We start from the raw sequence: 24,223 nt of genomic DNA on the forward strand, positions 1-24,223 counted from the left end.
ACAGGCTCTAACTGGATGAAGTATATCCCATCAAGTTTTCCCCCAGATAATAAGAACATGAGAGAAAAATGAATAGGTCGGTCACCAACACAGAAATTCTTCTTTTTAGAAGAGTAAGCTCTAGGCTAGAAAAATCCTTTTCTTGCTAATAGTATTAGAAATACACATTAGAAAGTCATCTTTAGAAAATCCCAGCTGCTATAAAGGAAAACAATAGTTAAGAAAAGTAATTACTTACGAACAGGTCTTCATCCACATCCCCAGGGCCACTTTCCTTCAGAACTATGTTGGACAGAGACTGCACACAGGTGGAGAGGACATCCCCACACACCCGCTTCAGTAATTCCTGCAGCAAGTCAAAGGTAATCTCTGAAGGATCCCACACATCTACTAGACTGTCCATGAAACAATTGTCTCAGAAGAAACTCTATGGTCTTCAAAGGCATAAACCATAAGAAGCCTTATGAGAAGCCTCAGCCATCATGCTTTTGGATCTTTGCTCTTTTAGCAATCTGCCTATAAGGACTAAGCAGAATTTACAAAGAACAGTACATATATACAGCACACACACACATATATAGATGCCATAAATATGTATGTGTGTGTGTGTGTGTAGATATCATATCTTTCTACATGTGCCCTTTAAGAGCAAAAGGCAAATATCTGGGAAGATCTAGCGCCCTAACTGATAAGAGTTCTGTAATAGCAGTGCTGCTCCTTTAATAGAGAAAAACATCACAATTCGTCCAGTATGTGTAGATGGTGAAGTAACTACTATAGTAAATAGTATATTTTCTAAAGACATGGAATAAAAAAAAACATTTGTTATTGTTTTGAAATGTATTCCTTAAAGACAAGTTTTCAGTGCTTTTTATTAGTTAAAATAACCTCAAGGGGTCACCACTGCTGGTACACAACACTTCTATGCTAAGCAAGGGAGCTGAATCACATTCTACAACTTTAACTACATTTCCTGTAGGAGGCCAGTCCAAAATACCCAGGTTGAACTAAGTGGCTCCAACCCAAGACTTCCATATTACCCTATGCTCACTTCTCTTTTAGGAATGATTATATTATTCCTAATATTATATATTATGTTGAAATCACCTGTTTCCATGTGTGTCTGCCCTATTATGCTGTGGGTGACTTAGGAAGACACTGTTTTATTTATTTTATTTTAGAGAAAGAACACGAGCAGGGGAGAGGGGTAGAGTGTGGAGAATCTCAAGCAGGTTCCACACTGTCAGCGAGGAGCTGGGGCCCAGCAGCACTACTGCAAAACAGTGTTCAATGTTTACCATTGCAGGAAACTTTCACTATGATCCAAATGATTTTTAGTCTGACTTGGCCTAAAATGTTTCAAAATGATTGTCTTTATTACTTTTTAAAGAATTATTGCACTTAAGATTTTAATAGGTTGCACAGCCAGGGCAAGAGAGCTTCTGAAATCCATATGCTCTACCCTGGCAAGAAGACAAAGGTTAACTTATGTGAGGCCTCAAGCCTAGAACTGGGCTGGGTGGTTGGACTAGAAACTTTTGGAATAACAGAATCTGGAAGAGAATTGTAATGGTCATCTAATTCTGGGATTCTCTCCACACGGGATTCATATCAAGTTGTTCAGTTTTTCTGTGAACACCTCCAATGACCCAGGACATGTTTTGAGGCAAATCCCTCCTTTGTAGGCAGACCTCTGTATGGCTTTTCTTTGGTTGGCCAAAATTTGTCTCCTTGCAATTTCCAGTCATTGGTCCAAATCAGTTCTCTGTGATGCCAAATAAATTTAATTCTTCTTTCATTATATGGTCCTTCCTGTATTTCAACTTAGCTAGGCAGCCTATCCCACATAGTTGTTCCCTTCTTGCTAAACACCCAGGACCTTTAGCTGTTCCTTATACAACCTGCTTTGTAATCACCTCATCAAATTGCTCTCCCATCAATATATTCAATTTTATCAACATTTCTCTATAGAGTTGCCACTGGAGTTAAATTAGAACATGCTGACTTAGGGGCACCTGGGTGGCTTAGTCAGTTAAGTATCTGACCCTTTTTTGGCTCAGGTTAAGATCTCACAGTTCATGAGACTGAGCCCCATGTCAGGCTCCTCACTCACAGTGTGGGGCTTGCTTGGGATTCTCTGTCTCCCTCTCTCTGCCCCTCCCCCACTTGAGCGTGCATGCTCTCTCTTTGTCTCAAAATAAATAAACTTTTTTTTTTAAACAGCACATGACTTAGATTTTACCAGTATAAAGAGGGCCATCACCCCTCTTACTATAGACACTATTTCCATTAATACAGTCCAAGATCTCATAGATTTTGTTCAATAGCCACAAAACACTATTTTTTTAAGTTTATTTATTTGAGAGAGAGAGAGAGAAAGCAGGGGAGAGGCAGAGAGAAGGAGAGATAGAATCTCATATAGGCTCCTTGCTGTCAGTGAGGAGTGTGACGTGGGGCTCAATTCCATGAACTGTGAGATCATGACCTGAGCTGAAATCAAGAGTCAGATGCTTAACTGATGGAGTCATCTAGGTGCCCCAGTCACAAAACACTATTAACTGGTACCAAGCTTATAGCAACAATGCCTCCAAACCTATGTCTTTTCATATACAGTGCTGTTGAGCTAGATCCTGATCATCTGTTCTTTGGGCAATTGTTTTTTGCAGTAAAATATAGAATGTTCATTTATAGAGAAAAGAAAAAGAGAAGTATGTTTAGGGGAAACAACCAGGTCACACAGATTTAAAATATCCTAAGGTTCTGTGGGCGCCTGGGTGGCTCAGTCAGTTGAGCATCCGATTTGGGCTCAGGTCATGATCTCATGGTTCGTGGATTCGAGTCACGCATCAGGCTTTGGGTTGACATCTTAGAGCCTGGAGGCTGCTTTGGATTCTGGGTCTCCCTCTTTCTCTACCCCTCTTTCACTCGTGCTCTGTCTCTGTCTCTCAAAAATAAGTAAATGTTAAAAAGGTGTTTAAAAAAATAAAATATCTTAAGATTCTGGAAAATCTCAGGGCATAGTCCAGTGTCTACTACCAAGGGAAGTGGTATTGCCAAAGCTACAATTGTGGCCTTTTTTCTAACATAGTAATAATCTCTCTCCAGTTCTCAATTTTTAAATTTTTTAAATGTTTATTTATTTTTGAGAGAGAGAGAAAGACACAGCACAAGTCAGGGAGGGGAAGAGAGAGGGGAAGACACAGAATCCAAAGCAGGCTCCAGGCTCTGAGCGGTCAGCAGAGCCCAACGCGGGCCTTGAACTCACAAACCTTGAGGTCATGACCTGAGCCAAAGTCGGACACCTAACCAACTGAGCCACCCAGGCGCCCCTCTAGTTCTCAATTTTTAAATGTTAAGATAACTCTGTCTTCCTCACAGACTCTAACAATGATGTAACTAACGACTATGGGCCATTAGTGAGTAAGCCAGTGGCTTCTGGCCCTGACTCCCCCCAAGTACTATAGATCACTCTTCCTCTAGCCAGTGCTGGTGAAGAAAAGACTGGGAAGACAATCAGAGGCCTTAGTTCTAGGCATGGCTCTGCCATTAATCAGATGTGTGCCACTGAGAAATGCGGGATGACTGTTTCATAATCTGCCATATAAATTTCTCCCCAGTTTTCCTATATCATTCTTTCTTTGTGACCACCTTTTTGCTTTGTTTTGACCTGTTTTCTGCTATTCAAATATGCTCCCTACTTAGGTAATGCTCCTTATTTAAAAGTTTTTCTTGGATCAAGAGATAAACGGCTAGAAAAATCAAACAAAACAAGCATCCCTTTCATCAGATGAGCCAAAAGGTACATGCCAGGAAAACACCAGACACCAATTACATGGAAAGAGCTGGGCATTTTTAGGTAAGTACATTTTAACCTGTTTTAAGTCCTAAGCAAAAAAAAGTTATAATATACTTTCTTATTATATCTGTTCCTACAAATAGAAGATGTAACTTATCAAGGAAGGACTCTCTTTAAGGAACTTATATAAGAAAAGGAAGCAAAGGAATGTAGCTGGGTAGCTCAGATGAAGCAAAGGTATTTTTATTCTGGGAAACTTAAATATATTCCAGCGATTATTTAAATTAACCTTTGGCTTCTAAAATCATCATTTATCACCCGAGCCCTAAAATTTTTCATTATGATTAGCTTTGTCTAGGAGTATATTTCATGATAAAAATAGGATACATGGCAGTAAAATAATTTATTATTAAAACTGATATGGATACCTTTTTAAGGAGTCAAAGTAATGCTCTGTCTCACACAAAACCCTGGTTTGGATTTGTGTGTATGCATCTGTAGAGAACATCAGTTGTAGGCTCTGATAAAGCAAGAGGTGTTAGAGTAACTTAGCCTTCTAGTAACAGGACAGGTATTTTCCAGGAGAATGACCTATCAAATGATCAGAAATCTTCTGATCTCGAGGGAACGCCCTGCCTAGGTGGAGAATCATTGGTTAAGCTTCTTGGATGAGGTAGAAGTGAAGGAGGAGGAGATACAAAGCTATTGTAAGCATCCAGGCTACAACTTGTTAAAAAATAGCTGCGCAGTTTTCATTAGAAAATATATGCCCAGAAGGCATGCCTTCCTAGAAGGCACTTGTACCCAGAACCAAGGTGGTGACTTCCTGAGGGAACCGTGTGTCACGAGTAGCCAAGATCTTCTCAGAGAATGTCAACTGCTTGTCACATAAATGTTTCCTTGTAGTATCAGCTGCTGGGGACTACCCATTTCTTATAGGTTCTTCACCGAGAACACTCCTCAAACTTCACAACAGAGTAACATGTCCAAGTACAGATAAACAACAAACATATCCAGGAGAATTTCTAGTGTACCTGTTCCTCCATTGGTGTCTCTGCAGATGCTCTACAGAGTCTTTGCAAAGTATCAACAGCTGAGCTGATCAACTCTAGAGACCACTGGAATCCATTCAGCTTATACTTGACCACATCTAAAAAGAAATTAAAACCCTCAAAATTTAACTGCTTAAAATATATTTAAAGTGAGAGGCAAAGCTTTTTCAAGATTCCCCAATACACACTCACCAGTCACCTTGTCCCGCATGCTCTTAGGAAGATGCTTTGCGATATGCCCAATAACACATAAAATATGTCCTAAGGTGTTTGGATTGGGATTCTGTTGACTAGGAAAAGGGCATAAGGAATATCAACATACAAATAAACACTGCCACCAATAAAATACTCTCTGGATTGTTAACACTGGAGGAATGTAAGGAAGCATGGTTTAGGAGTCAAGTTGTAGGAGCATTAAGGCACTTAATTTACTTGGACAAAGGGTAAAACTGAAAGCTTAAAACTGATTCTTATTTTTCATGTTTGTTTTTATGCCAGAATTTAAAGACCTGTGTATACAAACAGTTAGGAAACGCCCACTTCCTTAAGGCATGAGCTTTGTTTCCAAGAATCTTTAGTGTCTATCAACAACTATATTATAAGCATGCAAACCTGCTGATTTTCTCCCAGGACTCTATTATTTTGGTATAGTCCAGCTTGGGTGATGAGCAAGCAATCTTGGAAAGCAGCATCCAGGCTGGTGCAGAATGTTCTGTGCCAGTGTAGGATATCACATTGTTTATAAAACTGGATGAGAATTTCTCTTTCTTGGACCAGATATGAAAAGCCTTATTTAAATAGCGGCTGGAAAAAAGATGGGAAAGCAGAATTGTAACTGTAAATATACAAAACTGTTCAGAACAGCCCTCAGTGAAAGGTTATCAACTTCTGCTGCTCCAGGACTCCCCTGGCACATGAAAGCCAATGCAGAAGTTCCTGGCTAGTGACATATTTGATAACAAATCAGGTATCTTTAAAATTTTTATTACACAGAATAAGATATATTTATTTCTCCCCTTCTAAAGTATTTCTTTTTAAAGCAAAGAATAAAATTTCGTAATCCACTTGAGACCCTTCTTATCCTCATTCCCTCCCAAATTTCTATACAAACATTAAGGGACAGGTTACCAATAACAAATACATCCACAGTTTATAGGGTTTTAGTGACAAAAAAAAAATGTAGACAGTGTTGTTTTTTGAATGGAAGGAATGGATAGAAATGGCACCCTAGCATTTAAATATGGTGATATTAAACAAGCTAAACTTTGCCATGACCCACCAATACCATTCAGAAATCCATATTTCAAACACTTTAAAAGTAAAACAAAAAAAAAAATACTTCTGGTATATTAAAGTGCTTGTGTTATGTCACTTGTTGTTTTAAGTAATTTATTTGACTTCCTCCCACAGCACTGGATGAGAAAACATTACCCATGGCACAAATGCAGTGTTATACATCTAAGTAAAGTGAAAAATACACTTCTTCCCACAATTAATTTTTCTTAGACTGCTAGGAACACACATGTGATCACACATGTGCGTACACACATGCTCACACACACCCCAAGACTTTCTCATTAAATGAAAAAAAAAAAAAGGAATTCTAAAAGCATCAGAAGGCAACTGTAACAAAATAAACACATCTATATACAATAAGCATGCCCATATAAATTGTTTTAATAAATTACCTATTGTTAAAAAATCTGTCTATAAACATCTAGAGTTTTACTGCAGATAACTCATAACTCATATATGATTATGGTCCAAAAACAACACATGGAATCAGTAAATATTTTAAAATTTATTAAAAAGAATCACACAAAATATTAAGTAATGTTTACTATAAGACGTGAACAGAATGGGGAAAAATTCTCTGAACTTCCAGTTGAAACCTCAAATTTGCTCTTAGGACAACTCACACCCTTCCACATGAGTTGAACAGTTTCCAAAGCCTCCCTCATTTAGCTTACCCCTCAATTAGCCCCATTGTTGATCATAAGCCACTCCCTACCAAGTCAGAATGTTTTCAATAGAGAGCAACCTGTCTTTTGTACGGCACCACTGACCTCTATCCTAGTATCAAAATCAATCCACTATCTTTAGTCTCCATTTTCCATGACCTCTACTAGACATTATTGACCATTCTCTCTGCCCTTGTACTCTGGTCTACTTATTGGATCTCTGTTCTTTTCCCTTCACTAATTCCTTTTTTCAAATCACTCTTATGGCTGATTTTGAAAAGTTCTATTCTTAGTCCTCTTCTCTTATCTACAACTGAACGCTGGGTGATCTCATCCATTACCAAAAGCTCTCCACTCAGACATGTCAAAGCATTGCAAGCACACATTTAAATTGGGCTCCATCTCCTGCCTCTGCTTTCCATACCTCAGTCAACAGTAATCCCATTGACCAGTTATTTTGGATAGCCTCATGGAGCCTTCAGGCCTCTAAGCCTTTGCATTGTTATTTTCTGTCTGGAAACTCTATTATGGCTGCCTGGTTAATTTCTATTTATTCCACTTCTGGGAATAATTCACCTCTTGCCACCATTAATAGCTAAAACAAGGAAAAAGATTAACAAACAAAAACAAAGACAAAAAACTACCAAACTGCTCTATGCCCTCCCTCTTTGCTCCTGAGTCTACCAAAACTGTGAATTTATTTGGTCTCTTTCCACTAGACTGTGAGCAACCTGAGTAGAGGAAGTACACTGATCTCTTTCAACCCTCAAATCAAACCTTTACCACCTCTGTACTTCCCCTTGTTAAACATTTTTTTTTTTAATTTTTTTTTTTAACATTTATTTATTTTTGAGACAGAGAGAGACAGAGCATGAACAGGGGAGGGGCAGAGAGAGAGGGAGACACAGAATCTGAAACAGGCTCCAGGCTCTAAGCTGTCAGCACAGAGCCCGACGCGGGGCATGAACTCACGGACCGTGAGATCATGACCTGAGCCGAAGTCGGACGCTCAACCGACTAAGCCACCCAGGCGCCCCAAACATCTTTAAATATACCCCATTCTCTTCATGCCCACTGCCTTATCCTTGATGCAGGCCCTCATCACCTTTAACTTAAATCACTTCAGTGGTGGCCTGTTTTCTTAGATTCTAGTCAGCTCCTGGTCACCCAACATAAGCACCTTTGCTACCCTTCCTGTGAAACTGAATAGAGGAAACCTCACTGGCAGTGGAGCTGGGAGGCCAACATGGCGAGCTCTCATGCCTACCACTGGTCATCAACTGCAAACCCAAGAGGAAGGGATAGGACTCCCATACCCAAGAGGAACAAACAAGCTGCCCTTTACTACTCCAGCAAGAGGAAGGATTTCTTCTTGCCCAGCAACAGCCCAGCCAATGAGAGTCTGTCACAACTCTGCCATTGAGAAACCATCGCCACCTTGAACTCTCACTTTCTTTCAATGGACTTTTCTTCAAAGCAGCCCCTCCCAACTTTCTCTTTTTTAAGAAGAACAGTTCTTTCCTTTGATTTCCAGATTTTCTTGTGGTTTGTCACAGTGTGCTTGTTTCGAATTGCAATTCTGTGCTACTTCCATATAAACCCATTTTGCTGGTAAAATAACTGGGTGTTTTATTTTCAAGATTAACACTTCCTAAAATATAAAACCCTGTATTACCCATCCACTTCATATTCACCAGCAGCCTCCCCCTGCCACTCTGTTTTCTCTAAAGTCAAACTTCTCAGAATGCTATGTTACAACTCTGCAGTATCTGGGCTCTGCTTAACTTCTCCAGTTTCATTTTATATCCAGCCAGCCCTATTTCCCCAGCAGTGAAATCCTCTGGCTCCTGAACAGTGCACACTGTTTATGCTTCTATGGCTTTGCACCAGCTGTTTCTTTTACATGGACATACCCTTTTGCCCCCTTATGAACCTTCAAGATTCAAATTCAAAATTCATCTGTTCTGTGAAGTCTCTTTTCCTGAACATTCGCTGATGTTTCTAGTTACTTTCTGTTTATCAAAGAACAAGTCACAAATTTTGTTTACAAATGTTTATAGAACTCTATTCTGCTAGCCCTCATATTTCTTAATACTCCTTTTTGAAAAATTCATTCTCAAGTTCAGTGGCTCTCATACTTTTTCATTTTTGGGTGCCTTTTTCTTTTTCTGGGCACTTTTGAACTCAAAACCTACAGACCACCTTGAAGAGCTTTGGTTTTGTGGGCCATCATATCTATCAATATTTGTTGTGCCAAAATTAAAACTGAGAAATTTAAAAATATTTATCTATTAATCTAAAAATAATAAGCCAATTACATGTTAACAGATGCACTGCTTTACAAAAACAAGTTAACAATCTTTCTCAAAACAAAATAAACTTGGTGAAAAGAGTGTCATTGCTCTATACTTTCGTAAATCTATTTAAAGTCTGGCTTAAATAGAAGACAGGTGGATTACTGTAACTGCTTCTGCATTCAATTTGCTTCAATATCATCATACGGTTCTAGAAAACTGTACTGTACTTCTGTGAAAGAATAAAAGTGAAAAATGGCATATATCATCTTAATATTATGATCAAAACAGTCTGAGCTCATGAATCCATCCATTACACTTTGAGAATTTGTACCATAGCTCATTTTCTATAATGGTTATTCCAAAACTTCTTTACACTTAAGACCCTAATTCTATACTCTCCTTCCTAACTTTGGGCAAATATTTTTTTTTTCCTTTTGTTAAAATAGATAATAGAGTTTTTACCATTTTAACCATTTTCAGGTGTACAGTTCAGTGGTGTTAAGCACATTCACACTGTTGTGCAATTATCCATCTCCAGAACTCTGTTATCACCTCATACTGAAACTCTGTACCCATTTAACAGTAACTCCCCATTGCCTTCTCCACAGCCCCTGATAAGCACCTTTCTACTTTTTGTCTTTAAGCATTTGACTATTTTAAATTTTTTTTTTCAACGTTTTTTATTTATTTTGGGGACAGAGAGAGACAGAGCTGAACGGGGGAGGGGCAGAGAGAGAGGGAGACACAGAATCCGAAACAGGCTCCAGGCTCTGAGCTGTCAGCACAGAGCCTGACGCGGGGCTCGAACTCACAGACCGCGAGATCGTGACCTGGCTGAAGTCGGACGCTTAACCGACTGCGCCACCCAGGCGCCCCAGCATTTGACTATTTTATATATCTCAAATAAGTGGAATCATCATTAATTGTCCTTTTGTATTAGGCCTATTTCACTCAGCATGTTTTCAAGGTTCATCCATAGTGTAGCATGCATCAGCATTGTTACTTTTTTAGGCTGAAAAATATCCTGTTGTATGCGTATACCACATTTTGTTTGTCCTTTCACTCATCCATGGACAGCTGGGGTATTTCCACCTTTCTGGCTACTGTGTACAATGCTCTGACACTGCTGCACTGAGTAAATATTCTATTACTGTACTGAGAAGAGAAGGTGAGGAAGCTCTAGCATTCATATGATTTCCTCCTTTGTACTTTTCTTCTTGTATTTTTTTTTTCAATGTTTATTTTTGAGAGAGGGACAGAGTGCAAGCGGGGGAGGGGCAGAGAGAGGGACACAGAATCTGAAGCAGGCTCCAGGCTCCTAGCTGTCAGCTCAGAGCCCGATGTGGGGCTCTGACTCACAAACTGTGGGATCATGACCTGAGCTGAGTCGGACACTCAACTGACTGAGCCACTCAGGTGCTCCCCTTCCTGTATTTTTTTGTTTCCTTTTATTTCTGAAGTTCTCTCCTTCTACCTTATAAAGTGAGTCCTTTCATATAATATTGTTCTTTTTCAGAAACTCCACTAAGTATTCCTTTCATTCATCCTCAGTATTTTCTATCTCCCCCTTTCCTTCTGACTTCAAATACATATAAGCACATTCCCTTATGTGAAAATAAAAAACAAGGCCTGTGAAGGAAACTATGGCACATCTTAATTGCAGGTAAGCTAAAGACCTAAACATAAAAGGAAGAAAGAAAAAAAGCAAACTTCTAGATTACATGGGAGAATATATGACCCTGAGGTAGGAAAAGTACTTCTCTAAAAAATATATTAACCATAAGGAAAACCACTGACAAAATGAACTCATCAAAAGATACCATCAGGAGAGTAAAAAGGCAAATCATGAGGTAGAAAAGGACATCTGCAATACATATAACAATGGCTTGTCTACAGAATATATAGTGAACACTTTCAGATGAGCAAGCAAAAGAGTGACAGTCTAAAAGGAAGGCCAGTGGGGCACCTGGGTGGCTCAGTCAGTTAAGTGTCCGACTTCAGCTCAGGTCATGATCTCACAGTCCGTGAGTTCGAGCCCCATGTCAGGCTCTGTGCTGCCAGCTCAGAGCCTGGAGCCTGCTTTGTATTCTGTGTCTCCCTCTCTCTCTGCCCCTCCCCTGCTCATGCTCTGTCTCAAAAATAAATAAAAACATTAAAAAATAAAAATAAAAAAATAAAAGGAAGGCTAGAGACCTGAGTAGGTAATTCATAAATGTGAACATTATAAATCCCACACCTACTAGAATGCAATGTAAATTGGTATGACCCCTCTGGAAAACTTTCTTGCAGTATCCATTAGAGGTGCCTAAAAATGTACTCAACAACACTGTTCCTGGCTATATAACCAACAGAAATGCATGTACCTGTGTATCAACAGATGTGTACAGGAATATCCATAGCAGCATTATATATAATATTTTAAAAATTGAAACAACTCAATTATCAACAGAATGGATAATTATGTTTTATTCATTAAATCATACACACACACACACAACTGCAATGAAAGTGAATATGCTATAGCTACACACGATAACGTGAATGAGCCTTCTATTGTTTTGAGTATTAGGAGTCAGATACACAAAGAATATATACCACATAATTCCATTTATATAAAGTCGTAGAACAGAGGAAACTAATCACAGCAGTGGTTACCTTTGACAAGGGAAGGACAGTGATGGGAAGGAGTGTGAGGGTATTACTTGGGCTTAGCAATGTTCTATTTCTTGACCTGGGAGGTAGTTACATGGGTATATTTTCTTTTTTATACTTACTGACCTATGTACTGACCTACTATACTTTTCTATGCATGTTATATTCCAGTATAAAAGTTTTATAAAAATAAAAATAAATGAAATAAACCTCCCAACAGCATCTCATGAGCTATATATATAGTAGGCCTCTCCTGCTTTTTTGTGAAGAATGGCTACTACTTTTTATGCTGAATTTTAATATGTTGGGGTTGCTTATTGAGATGTCCCTAAGAAAATCAAAAAAGTAAGTGATTCTATTGCTAGCTAAATTCTCCTCTCTTCTAAGAATTTCAGCCAAGCATATAGCTGGTACTGAGAAAATATTTAATGAATGAATATGCTTTCAGTCATAGTGTTTTAATACAAAAAGGGACCTGAAGAGATCATGTAATCCAACTGGCTGCTCTTACAAATGGGAAAACCAACGTTCAGAGAGATTAGGTGATTTTTGCCAGGACAGTATTTTATGATCAAAAAAATCTATTACATTTCTATTGTATGATAATTCCTCCATAACTACATGTAAATAAATAGGAAAGTGTTTCCTACATGATAAAAAAAAAAGGAAAAAAATAGTCAAACTGATTGTAAGATTACTGCAATATAGATTAAAATATACTGTTATAGGTGCTAACTCCTCATTACAGTGTTCACTGTATAGTGTACACTCGGCAAATGTTATCTAACGGGAAAGAATACTGCAGTGGTATTAAGTCAACTAATCCAATAAAATGTCAGAAGTTTAATTTCTAAGAACTAAGAAGTCATCTTTCATAAAAACTAGTATTATAGAAAGTTAATATTAATACATCATATCCATCAGTGCTTTCTACTATATATTAAGAATCAATTAAAACTAAAATCACTCAGAGAAAAGCAAAGGAGGAGATCAAAGGCTTCACAGAAAATTGTCATCATGAAAATGCTAGATTTGAATTGGGTCAAAAAAAAAAAAAAAAAAAAAAAAAGACCAAAATTGAGTCTTCACATATACTAAGTAATTTGGAAAGCTGATTTTCCAAGATCAATACAGAAATATTTTTTAAAAAATGTTTATTTTTTTATTTTGAGAGAGGGTCAGAGAGCGTGCACATGTGCAAGAGGAGGAAGGGCAGACAGAGGGAGAGAATCCTAAGCAGGCTCTGCACTGTCAGCACAGAATCCTATGCAGGGCTCAATCCCATGACCATGAGATCATGACCTGAGCTAAAATCAAGAGTCATATACTAAACTCACTGAGCCACCCAGGTACCCCTAATACAGAAATTTTAATAACAACTTTTATGGCTTTCTATAAGGAAAACAAATCACACAATTAACATACCTCAGTTCCTGGTTTTCTGTACTAAGGAGAGTAAGAAGTGCCCAAGCCAGTACCTGGCTGTTGTCTCCAGTATGGAATTTATTATAATGCTTAATGTTCTGCAACAGGAGCTGGTCAAGGCATTCCAGAGCCTTTTCCTGCACAGTGCTCTCACAGTCCATCACAGCTGGAATGATCCCTGTTAGCCAGGCTTTCTGTATCTGGACACATCCAGGCTGGGCCTTAGGAATTAAACATCATGAAATCATAAAGAAGTCTGATGCTAGCAGAAGTCTAAACATGTATCAGTGAGGCTGTGGTCAATGTTTTGAGACTTGTGTGAGGTCACACACACAAGTACAAATAAACAAGTGAAAAAAAAATCAACACTTGAAATATATATTAAAACAAAGTTCAATCTCCAGTTACTGTATATCAGTGAATACTGAAATTTTAAACTTAGACAGTCATTACTGTATTATTACAGTAAATCAGCACTTTTTGGTAATTACATTATTTTTTTTAATATTTATTTATTTTTGAGAGAGAGAGAGTGAGTGAGCAAGAGCCAGGGAGGGGCAGAGAGGAAAGGAGACACAGAATCCGAAGCAGGCTCCAGGCTCTGAGCTGTTAGCACAGAGCCGGACGCAGGGCTCAAACTCATTAATGGTGAGACCATGACCCGAGCCAAAGTCAGACGCTGAACCAACTGAGCCACCCAGGTGCCCTGATAATTTAAGATCAAGAGCAAATAAAAAATATTTATCTCAAAGAGAAATTAAAATAGATGCTGACAGAGGAAGTCAAAGTATGCATTGTTTAATGCTTTCTATCACAAAATAAAGAAATAAACAGGCTTTAAAAATTCTTCAAAAGCTCATTATTTGGCAGACGTAAATTATATATTGGATTAGTGGATCTGCTATTTTGACAGTATCATCTAATAGGTCTTAATGTTCAAAAATTAATCTAGGCCTCTGGCCTAACCAAATCTATTTTACCACTCATATTTCTATGTGAGATTTAAGCTGAAGTCAAGAAAAGGCTAATCACTAGCATTCTCTAGCATGAGTCCATAATTATATTAACATGAGACATAATCATATGTAATTGAAACATACCTCTTCTCTTCCACTGTATAGTCCTTCAGTAGACCTGGTAGAATTTCCAATAGTCAATTTAATATTTTGCAAAAGGCAATTATTAGGCTGATTTATTTATTTATTTATTTATTTATTTATTTATTTATTTAGTGTGTGTGTGAGAGAGACAAAGAGAAAGATAGAGAGAGAGAGAGAGAGAGAGAGAGAGAAAGAGAGAAAGTTACATACGTATGAGAAGGAGGAGGGGTGAACAGGGGGCAGTGTAGAGGGAGAGGGAGAGGGAGAAAGAAACTTAAGCAAGCTCCACTGGGCATGGAGCCTAGACACAGGACTCGAACTCATGACCCTGAGATCATGACCTGAGCCAAAATGAAGAATCGGGCACTTAACCAACTGAGCCCCCCAGGCACCCTGTATGCTGAATTATTTTTAATGTAAAAACACACTGTCTCTCACCATGAGAAGTTCAGTAAGAGACTGTAAGGCCTGCTTTCGGACAGACACTGCAGGGTCCCGACACTGGTCCTGCAGAAGCAATAGCTCTTCTTTCATACCCAAGATGTCACAGTGTTTCAAAATACTCACTAATACCTAGAAGAAGCATATGTAACATGAATTATGTATAGAAAAAAGACTTATGTATAGAAAAAAGACACACTGTAGACAAAAATAAGACTTAAGTCTGTGGTTCTTAACATTTCTGAGGTACAGATCCATCCCTCCACCCAGTAACATCCCACCTTTTCAGAATCTGATGAAAGCTCAGGCCTCTCTCTGGAGAAAGTCTGACATACATTTATATAAACAAGTATTTACAGACCATTTTGGGGGTTACATGCACCCTATTAAAATTCATCCATGGTCCCCAGATTAAGAATCCCTATTCTAAAATGAGAAATTAAGAATATAAATATGTAATTCTTTTAAAAATTTTTGTATTAAAAAAAAATTTTTAATGTTTATTTTTGAAAGAGAGAGAGAGAGAGAGAGAGAGAGAGAGAGCGCGCACCAGTGCGGGAGGGCCATAGAGAGAGAGGGAAACACAGAATCCGAAACAAGCTCCAGGCTCTGACCTGTCAGCACAGAGCCTGTCCCAGGGCCTGAACTCACAAACCGCAAGATCACGACCTGAACCAAAGTCGGATGCTTAACCAACTGAGCCATCCAGGTGCCCCAAAATATGCAATTCTTAAAGTCAACAACCCAGCAGGAATTTTAAAAGCAGATAAACCTTTTAGTTCATCTCTGTAATTTATACATACAATGGGATCAAAATGAACAAATGTTAGGTGAAAAACAAGTTAAATAATGAGCATGGCAAAATTTTTATGAAATATTTCCAGATTTTTAGTGCTTGAAAAAAGAGCACATTCAAGAATACCTAGAAAAACTCACACCTGGAGTGCAGACTTCCGGACATTGGTCTTCTCATCCCTAATTCTCTTTTTCAGCATTCCCATGACACATCTCACTGTTGAGGAAATGCCAAAGAATCATTATACAGTCTGAGAAAAACTATATTTATAGCATCTAACATCTCACCACACAGTTCTGAGAAAATACTCTAAAAAACTGACTAATTAGCTTGTTTTAAATCCTGAGAAATCTGAGTATGAAATAATGTAGGAAAAAAAAGAAAAGTCAAATAATTAGGTATTCACAATAATGCAAAAGGCACAGTATTATAATTTTAAAAGGGCACAAATTCTGAAATATTAAAAATTCAGTTTTAAATCCTGGCTCTTACATCTAAAATTCTGAATGAATTATTTGGCTCTTCTATTTTATTTAGCTACAAAAAAGGAATATCCAAATCATAATTTTTTTTTAAGACTAAAGATAAATAGCAGCTTTAAAACTTTTTTTTTTTAAATCTTTATTTATTTTTGAGGGAGAAACAGTGTGAGCAGAGAGGAACAGAGAGAAAGGGAGACACAGAATCCGAAGCAGTCTCCAGGCTCTGAGCTGTCAGCACAGAGACCAACACAGGGCTCAAACTCACGAACCGTGAGATCATGACATGAGCCCAAGTCAGACGCTCAACCAACTGAGCCACCCAGGTGCCCCTAAAACTTTTTGATCAGAGGCCCCTTTACACTACTAAAAAATCACTGAAGACTTCTAAGGGCTTTTTTGGTAAAAATCTCCAGTTAAGAGATTTAATAGTTCATTTTAAAAAAGGAAGATATGCCACTATGCACAGTATATTTTTAAATAAAAAATAACTATATTTCCCCTCCAAAAAAAATTTAGTGAAAATAATAGCACTGTTTTACATCTTTGCAAACTCTTTAATGTCTGGCTAAATAACAAACATCTAGATTCTCATCTCTACTTCAAAACCATAATGCTGAAGAGTACAAGTCTTGATATTATTATGAAAAAAAATATTAACTTCAAGGACCTGCTAAAGGATATTATGATATTATTATGAAAACAATATTAATTTGAAGGATTGGCTGAGAGAAGCTAAGGGATCCCAAACTACTCGGAGAGCCGCTGATGTATAAGGAAGTATGTTACAAAACGAAATGATGGGAAACAATAGAAAACATCAATGAAATCAAAAGTAGGTTCCTTGAAAAAGATAAACAAAATCAACAAACTTTTAGCTAGACTAAGAAAAAAAATAGAAGATTCAAATTGCTAAAATCAGGAAAGAATGAGGAAACATTACTGCTGCCATTACAGAAATAAAAAGGATTTGCAAAGAAATACTATGAAAAATTTTATGTTATATTAAGTAATCTGGATGAAATGAACAAATTTCTACAAAGATAAAAACTATGGACATTGACTCAAGAAGAAATAGTCTGAATATACCCATAACAAGTAAAGAGATTGAATTGGAAATCGAAAACCTTCTCACACGTGTACAGAAGTCCAGGACCAGATGGCTTTACTGGAGAATTCTACCAAATGTTAAAACAAATATGAGCACCAATTCTTCATAAACACTTAAAAAAACGGTAGAAAACACTTCCTACCTCATTCTATTAAGCCAGTATTACCCTGAGAGCAAAACCAGATAAATACATGTCAAGAAAAGTAAACGATAGACCAAAATCTCCTGCAAATACACACATGATATCTTCAACAAAATATCAACAAATCAAATCTAGCAAGATGCAAAAAGGATTATATACCATGCTTGGGATTTATACCAGGAATGAAATCTTGGCTCAACATGAAAATCAATCAATGTAATAAAAAACCACAGCAATATAATAAAGGACAAAGACCACATGATATTCTCCACAGATGAGGAAAATGCATTTGTAAAACCCAACACCATTCCATAATAAAAACACTCAACAAACTCAGAAGAGAAGGAAACTCTGTCACACTGATAAAAGCCATTCTGAAAAAAACTCACAGCTAACATCACACTCAATGGTGGAAGACTGAAAGCTAAGTACAGAAGAAAGATGAGGATGTCTGCTCTCCCCAATTCTTTTCAACATTGTACAGAGGTCCTTGCCAGGGAAAGTAGGCAAGGAAAAGACAGAAAAGATATCCAGATGGAAAAGAAAGAAAAAAAACTCTGTTCACAGATGGCATGAGCTTATATACAGAAAATCCTAAGGAATCCACACACACACAATTAGAGCTAGTAACAGATTTAGCAAGGTTGCAAGACACGAGATCAAATCATCAAACATCAGTTGTAAAAAGTAGCAATGAACAATTAGAAAATGAAACTAAGAAACCAATGTAACTTATTATAACATCAAAAAGAATAAAATTTTAGGAACACGCTTAAAGAGCAAGAATTGTACAATGAAAACTGAAAAACATCAGTGAAACAAATTAAAGAAAATCTAAATATAGAGAAAGGCATCCCATGTTCATGGACAAAACGGCTTAATATTGTTAAGATGGCAATACTCCCCAAAGTGATCTACAGATCAATCCTTACCAAAATCCAAGCTGTTTTTTTTTCCCTTTCAGAAACTGACAGGTGATCCTAAAATTCATATGGAAATATAAGAAAAACAGAATAGCCAAGTCAACCTAGAAAAACAAGAACAAGAATGCAGAGCCTACACTTCCTGATTTCAAAATTAGTATAAAGTACCAGTAATCAACACAGTGTGGTACTGCCATAAAGAAAGACAACGGAATGTCAGTGGAAGAGAACTGAAAGTACATAAGCTCATGTGTCTATGGTCAACTGATTTTTGACAAGGGTGCCAAGAGCATTCAAAGGAGAAAAAAGTCTTTTAAACAAATGGTGCTACATCAAACTGGATATTCACATGCAAAAGATGGACCCCACATCCCATTATATGCAAAATTTAACTAAAAATTGATCAAAGACCAAAACATAACAGCTAAAATTACAAAACTCTGAAAAGAAAACATAAATGTAAATCTTTGTGATAAATTAGGCAGTGATTTCTTAGCTATGACACCAAAAGCACAAGCCAGAAAAAAAAAAAAATGGATAGCTAGATTTCATGAAGGCTAAAATGTTTCATGCCTCAAAGAACACTATCAAGAAAGTGAAAATTTAACCCCCAGAATGAGAAAAAAAAGATATCTGCAAATCATATATCTAATAAGGAATTTGGATCCAAAATATATAAAGAACCCTTTCAACTCAAAAATATAGACAAATAATCCATTTTAAAAAACGGGCAAAGAACTTCTCCAAACAAGACATATAAATGGTCAATAAACACATGAAAATTTGCTTAACATCATGAGTCATTAGGAAAATGTAAATCAAAACCACAGTGAGAGACATACTTCACATCCACTAGGATGGCTACAATAAATAGACATGACAAGTGCTGGTAAGGATGTGGAGAAATAAGATTTATTACACATGCTAGTGGGATTGAAACATGGTGTGACCACTCTGGAAAACAGTTTGGCAGTTCCTCAAAATGATAAAGGTAGGGTTAGCAAATGACCCAGCAGCAGTTCCACTCCTAGGTACACACCCAAAAGGAATGAATATTTACATACAAAATTTGCACAGGAATGTTGATAGCACCATCATTCATAATCGCCAAAAGATGGAAACAACCCAAGTCCATCAACTGATAAATGAACCTTGAAAATGTTATGCTAAGAAGACATACACAAAAAAAACCCATATTGTATGCTTCCATTTATGGAATGTCAAAAACAGGCAAATTGATAGAGACAGAAAGCTAATTCGTGATTGGCAAAGGCTAGAGGAGGGGGAGAATGGGGAGTAAATGCTAATGAGTACAGGGTTTCTTTTTGGCAAAGGAAATATTCTGAAAATTGATCAATTTTGTGAATACACTAAAAACCATTAAATCATAAACTTTATTTAAATGGTGTTTTATGGTATGTGAATTACATCTCAAAAACAAAACAAAAGACCCACCACAAAGAAAGCACTTAGCACTTAAGACTGGAGTCAACACATTCAACATTTTTCCAGAATAATTTTTTTTATATTTTAGAAACTCGGATAATATATAAATTGAATTACTGCTCATAATTTGAATAACACATGCTAATATCTAGCCATATAAATCCAATTCCATGCTAATCTTTCAGGCCAAAATAAGTAATTATCCTCATGACACTTTACAGATTGACTTCAGTACTTATCTCACACCTTACTATTTTATATATATATAAAAATATGTAAAATCTGTATACATGTGTATTTATTACTCCCATTGCTCCCCAACAGATAGAACTATGTTTTATTAAAGTCAGTATCTACAATGCCTAGCACAGATTAGAAGGGACCAAATAAATGTTAACAGAATAAATTAATCTAATTATATAATTAAACCTCTATACACATATTTTCTCACTTATCTATCTTGAAAAACCACTTCTCTTAACATTATTTTGATAGACTGACAACACCCCTCTGTGAAAGGTGGAGAAAGTGTCAGATTCAGAAAGTGACAATTAGGGTGCTTTGCTGACTTCCATGTCTTAGTCAAGCAGCTATTTAGCAACAGAATTGATACAAGAACTCAGACTGCCTCTCCTTTCTAGTGTGTTCCCCACTATTTCATGCTATGTCATTTCACAGATGAATAAGGAGCCCAGAGAAGTAAAGTGACTTTCTCAAGACCACACAGCTAGACAGAAACAGAATCTAGGAGTAGGCTCCAGGTCTACCTACTATCTAGTCCATATTTGTTTTTTTTCCCTTCTGAATCACATTAACACTTAAACTATCCAGATTACTCGGGGTTCAGTAAGTCAATGAAGGAGATCAGGCATCCCTCGTATTCAGAATCCTGTGCTGGAGTCCATGGGAGAGAGGACCCCCACAACCATTCCATGTAGTAAATATGGTTCATACTATTAATGAAGAGAAATTATAACCTAAATTCTGAATTGTCATTTTCAGTGGGAGCTTGGATTTACAGTTCCCTATCATATATTAAAGGTGAACTCTGGGTTGCCTTAATCAGAGTCAAGATGACACAGTGAAAAAAGTACAAGAAATTAAAAACAGGAACAAGACTGGGTAGAATAATATTCTTCATCTTTTCCCTTTTTTTTGTGATGACTTTTCTACAAACACAAATTTAATCTGTGCTGCACTTTCTCTAGTAGCTGGTCCCTTTTTGGTCAGCAATCCCAAGAGTTCACAATTGTCTTTAATAAATAAAATATTTGCTAATATTCTCTTAAGTATTACAGAAATACTGAGGTTCAGTACGTCCTAAGTGGAACATAGCTTGTTCTTTACCTTAAGATGAAACAGAATGCAAGGATATCAATTAAAGATATAATAAAATAAAAATTATTCCTTTCTTAAGAAGAAAGAAAGATGTCCCAATTCTTCAGGATAAATTAGTCAGAAAAAAATTCTAAGTTTTTTAGACTCTACTTACAGTTGTTGAAATCCAACAGTTATTATTCATTCATCTGACAATGATAAAATCTGACATACCCCCAGATCCATCAGTTTCACCACTGTTGTCTATACTGATCACTCCTGAGCTTCCAGAAGGGTTAAGTGTTTGCCTCTGATAGGGAAAAGCTTAAAAATAATAAATTTTAAAAAAGGCTCAGTCATTGAGGTAAGAAATTGTTATACCTCTTAATAATATAAGCCTGACATATTACACATTTAAATTACATATTACTGAAATGAATTTTGATTTCCTTGAAAAAGAAAAAAAGTTCAATATTAAAATAGGTAAATATGGAGACAGAAAAAAGCATGTCAAATACCCAGCAAGTCCTTTAAATAAAAAGACAATTATTCAATATTGGAAAATATATTGACCCATTACCTGCTGAATTTCTCAGTAAGGTACCAGGGTGGCTGTCTGCTCTTGAAACTGCAGGACCTAAAAATAAGCAGACACATAAGAGGGAAAAATGTCATAGTATCATAATTCCCAAGTAAATATTCAAAGTAATCAAAATCAAGATAATTAGGCCTAAACACAAGACAGATTCCAAACTGCTGACAATTAATAATGTTCTCCTCTGTATGCATTTGAAATGGATACTAGGCACAATACAGCCATTACCCAACAATGCAAAGTAGTGTATAGGCAGCCAACAATCTCACCTCTAAAACATGAATATCTAAAATACTTTAAAAGACCTCTCAAATGTATCAGGCTTATCTACAGGCATACATTGTTTTATCACACTTCCCTTTATTGTGCTTCACAGAAACTACACTTAAATTGAGTCTGTGGTAACCATACATCATACAAGTCTATGGGTGCCATTTTTCCAACAGTATTTGCTTACTTTGTGTCTGTGCCATGTTTTGGTAATTCTCACAATATTTAAAACTTTTTCATATTTATGGTGATCTGTGATTAGTGATCTTTGACTTTACTATTATAATTGTTTTCGGGTACCATGAACCATACCCATACAACACAGCAAACTTAATACATGGTGTATGTGTTCTGACTGCAGATGTGAAAATATCAAGAGAAACAGAATCAGAAGTGGAGCTCGAAGATGTGACTGTGTTGCTGCCATCTCATGATAAAACCTGGAACAGATGAACAGCTCCTTCCTACAGACAAGCAAAGAAAGAGGTTTCTTGAGATGGGATCTACTCCTGGTGAAAGAGCTTTGACAACAAAGGATTTAGAATATCACATAAACTTAGTTGGTAAAGCAGCAGCAGGGTTTGAGAGGATGGACTCCAATTTTGGAAGAAGTTCTACTGTGGCTAAAATGCTATCAAACAGCACTACATGCTACAGACAAATCATTTGCGAAGAGTCAATTGATGAGGCAAACTTCACTGTCTTACTTTAAAAAATTGCCAAAGCCAACCACCCTTCAGCAACCACCAACACAGAGGCAAGAGCCTCCACCAGCAAAGAGATTACAACTTGTTAAAAGCTCACATGATGGTTAGCATTTTTAGCAATAAAGGTTTTTTGGGTTTTTTTTAGATTTTATTTTTAAGTAATCTCTCCACCCAATGTGGGGCTCGAACTTACAATCCCAAGATCAAGAGTCACGTGCTCTAGCAACTGAGCCAGCCAGGTGCCCTAACAATAAAGTACTTTTAAATTATGATATGTACTTTTTTAAGGCATAATGCTAGTACCACTTAATAGACAACAGTGTAGTGTAAACATAGCTTTTGTATGCACTGGGAAACCAAAAAATTCATTTGACTTGCTTTATTGCAATGTACACTTCATTGTGGGTGGCCTGAAACCAAACCCAGAGTATCTCCAAGGTATGACTATGTTTAAAAAGTTATTCACATAAAATATACTGATACAGGTTTATGAGGTTAATAGTATATCATATTGTATCTATTACTTTTGCAACAACAAAGAATGATTCCCTTACAGTCCAGTTTCTCCACAAGCACAAGACAGGCTCCCTGTCACAACTGTCACCACACTTACTGTTAATCAGAAATTCCAGGATGCTCTCTGATGCAGTGGTAACAGACACCTCCAGGCAGTGTGCAAAACTGGACAGTGCCTTGCTGCGGACGGTTGGTGCTTTGTCTACACAACGGTCAAATATAATTTCCTGCACCAAGAACTTATGCTTTATGATCTTCTGATGCTCCAAGGAGAGAGTGTTATCTACCGCTCTTTCAGGCAGTTCCAACAGAGCTAAGACAACATCCAGAGTAAAAACCCTGTGTGGGATCTGATAAAACAAAATCATAAAAATCTCCATCAGACAGGAATGAATACCAAAGGATTCCTTGCATATTCAGATCTGGCTGTCATGAGGTTGCTGAGTCAGGAACCGAGATTTTATGCAGACATATCTCCTACCTTGGAACTTCGTGAATATCTGTAAAGCCAAGCAATGAATGTAGCATATTCCCTACTGGGAAGTTTGCTGAGCAGCTGGACCAGGGACTGGGCTGCATAGGTCCGGTACTCTGATTTGTCAATCACCTGAAACATAAACAGTGAGAGGCCATTCAGCCAATATCTACCTGTAGGACAACTGAGACACGTGTTGTGACATAAGTGGAAAATTAGTGAATGTAACTATTTGGTGAATCTTTAAATGTTATAGGAATTACTAACAAATTTTAGGTTTTGGACACCTTTGAAAACTAACCTATAGGAAATTGATGAGCCCTCTCCTCAGGAATGCAAATTTAGCACATAATTTCAGAGAGTTTATGGACCTCCTACAATGTACTGGGTTCAAGGTAAGAATCCTCTGTCTAAACTGCTATAGAAATTTAAGGGATAATCATAAAAATTTGAACATTGGATATTTGATGATATTAAGAAATTATTATATATTTTCTTTGGTGTGTGGTGTATTTTGTGGTTATGTTTTTAAAGAGTTCTTACCCTCTAGAGACACATAGGAAATATTTAAGTTATCAATGGTTATGACAGAATTTGCTTCAAAAAAAAACCCCTAGTGTTCATACGTTTTGGGGAAGTTATACCTTATAGGTGTATTAATGCCATAAAATTGTTGAATATGGGTACACATCACTCTATTCTATTTATATGTGTGAAATTTT

General features: G+C 37.0%; 1 protein-coding gene across 3 annotated transcripts in view; it reads right to left on the bottom strand.

The window, feature by feature from the left end:
• The window catches only part of NCAPD3 (non-SMC condensin II complex subunit D3), a 65,740-nt gene that overhangs the window by 23,296 nt on the left and 18,221 nt on the right, over positions 1-24,223 (bottom strand). For all 3 annotated transcript variants that reach the window (XM_058687365.1, XM_058687366.1, XM_058687364.1), the window contains exons 10-20: positions 23,508-23,633; positions 23,124-23,376; positions 21,519-21,575; positions 21,173-21,262; positions 15,663-15,736; positions 14,722-14,856; positions 13,184-13,404; positions 5,461-5,652; positions 5,041-5,138; positions 4,831-4,946; positions 239-346 (exon numbers count right to left, since the gene is read on the bottom strand). In XM_058687365.1, coding sequence (XP_058543348.1) covers positions 239-346; positions 4,831-4,946; positions 5,041-5,138; positions 5,461-5,652; positions 13,184-13,404; positions 14,722-14,856; positions 15,663-15,736; positions 21,173-21,262; positions 21,519-21,575; positions 23,124-23,376; positions 23,508-23,633 — 1,470 coding nt within the window. The remainder of the gene's footprint in view (positions 1-238; positions 347-4,830; positions 4,947-5,040; positions 5,139-5,460; positions 5,653-13,183; positions 13,405-14,721; positions 14,857-15,662; positions 15,737-21,172; positions 21,263-21,518; positions 21,576-23,123; positions 23,377-23,507; positions 23,634-24,223) is intronic.

The sequence above is a fragment of the Neofelis nebulosa genome, chromosome 10 (genome assembly GCF_028018385.1).
Source record: "Neofelis nebulosa isolate mNeoNeb1 chromosome 10, mNeoNeb1.pri, whole genome shotgun sequence".
Taxonomy (NCBI): domain Eukaryota; kingdom Metazoa; phylum Chordata; class Mammalia; order Carnivora; family Felidae; genus Neofelis; species Neofelis nebulosa.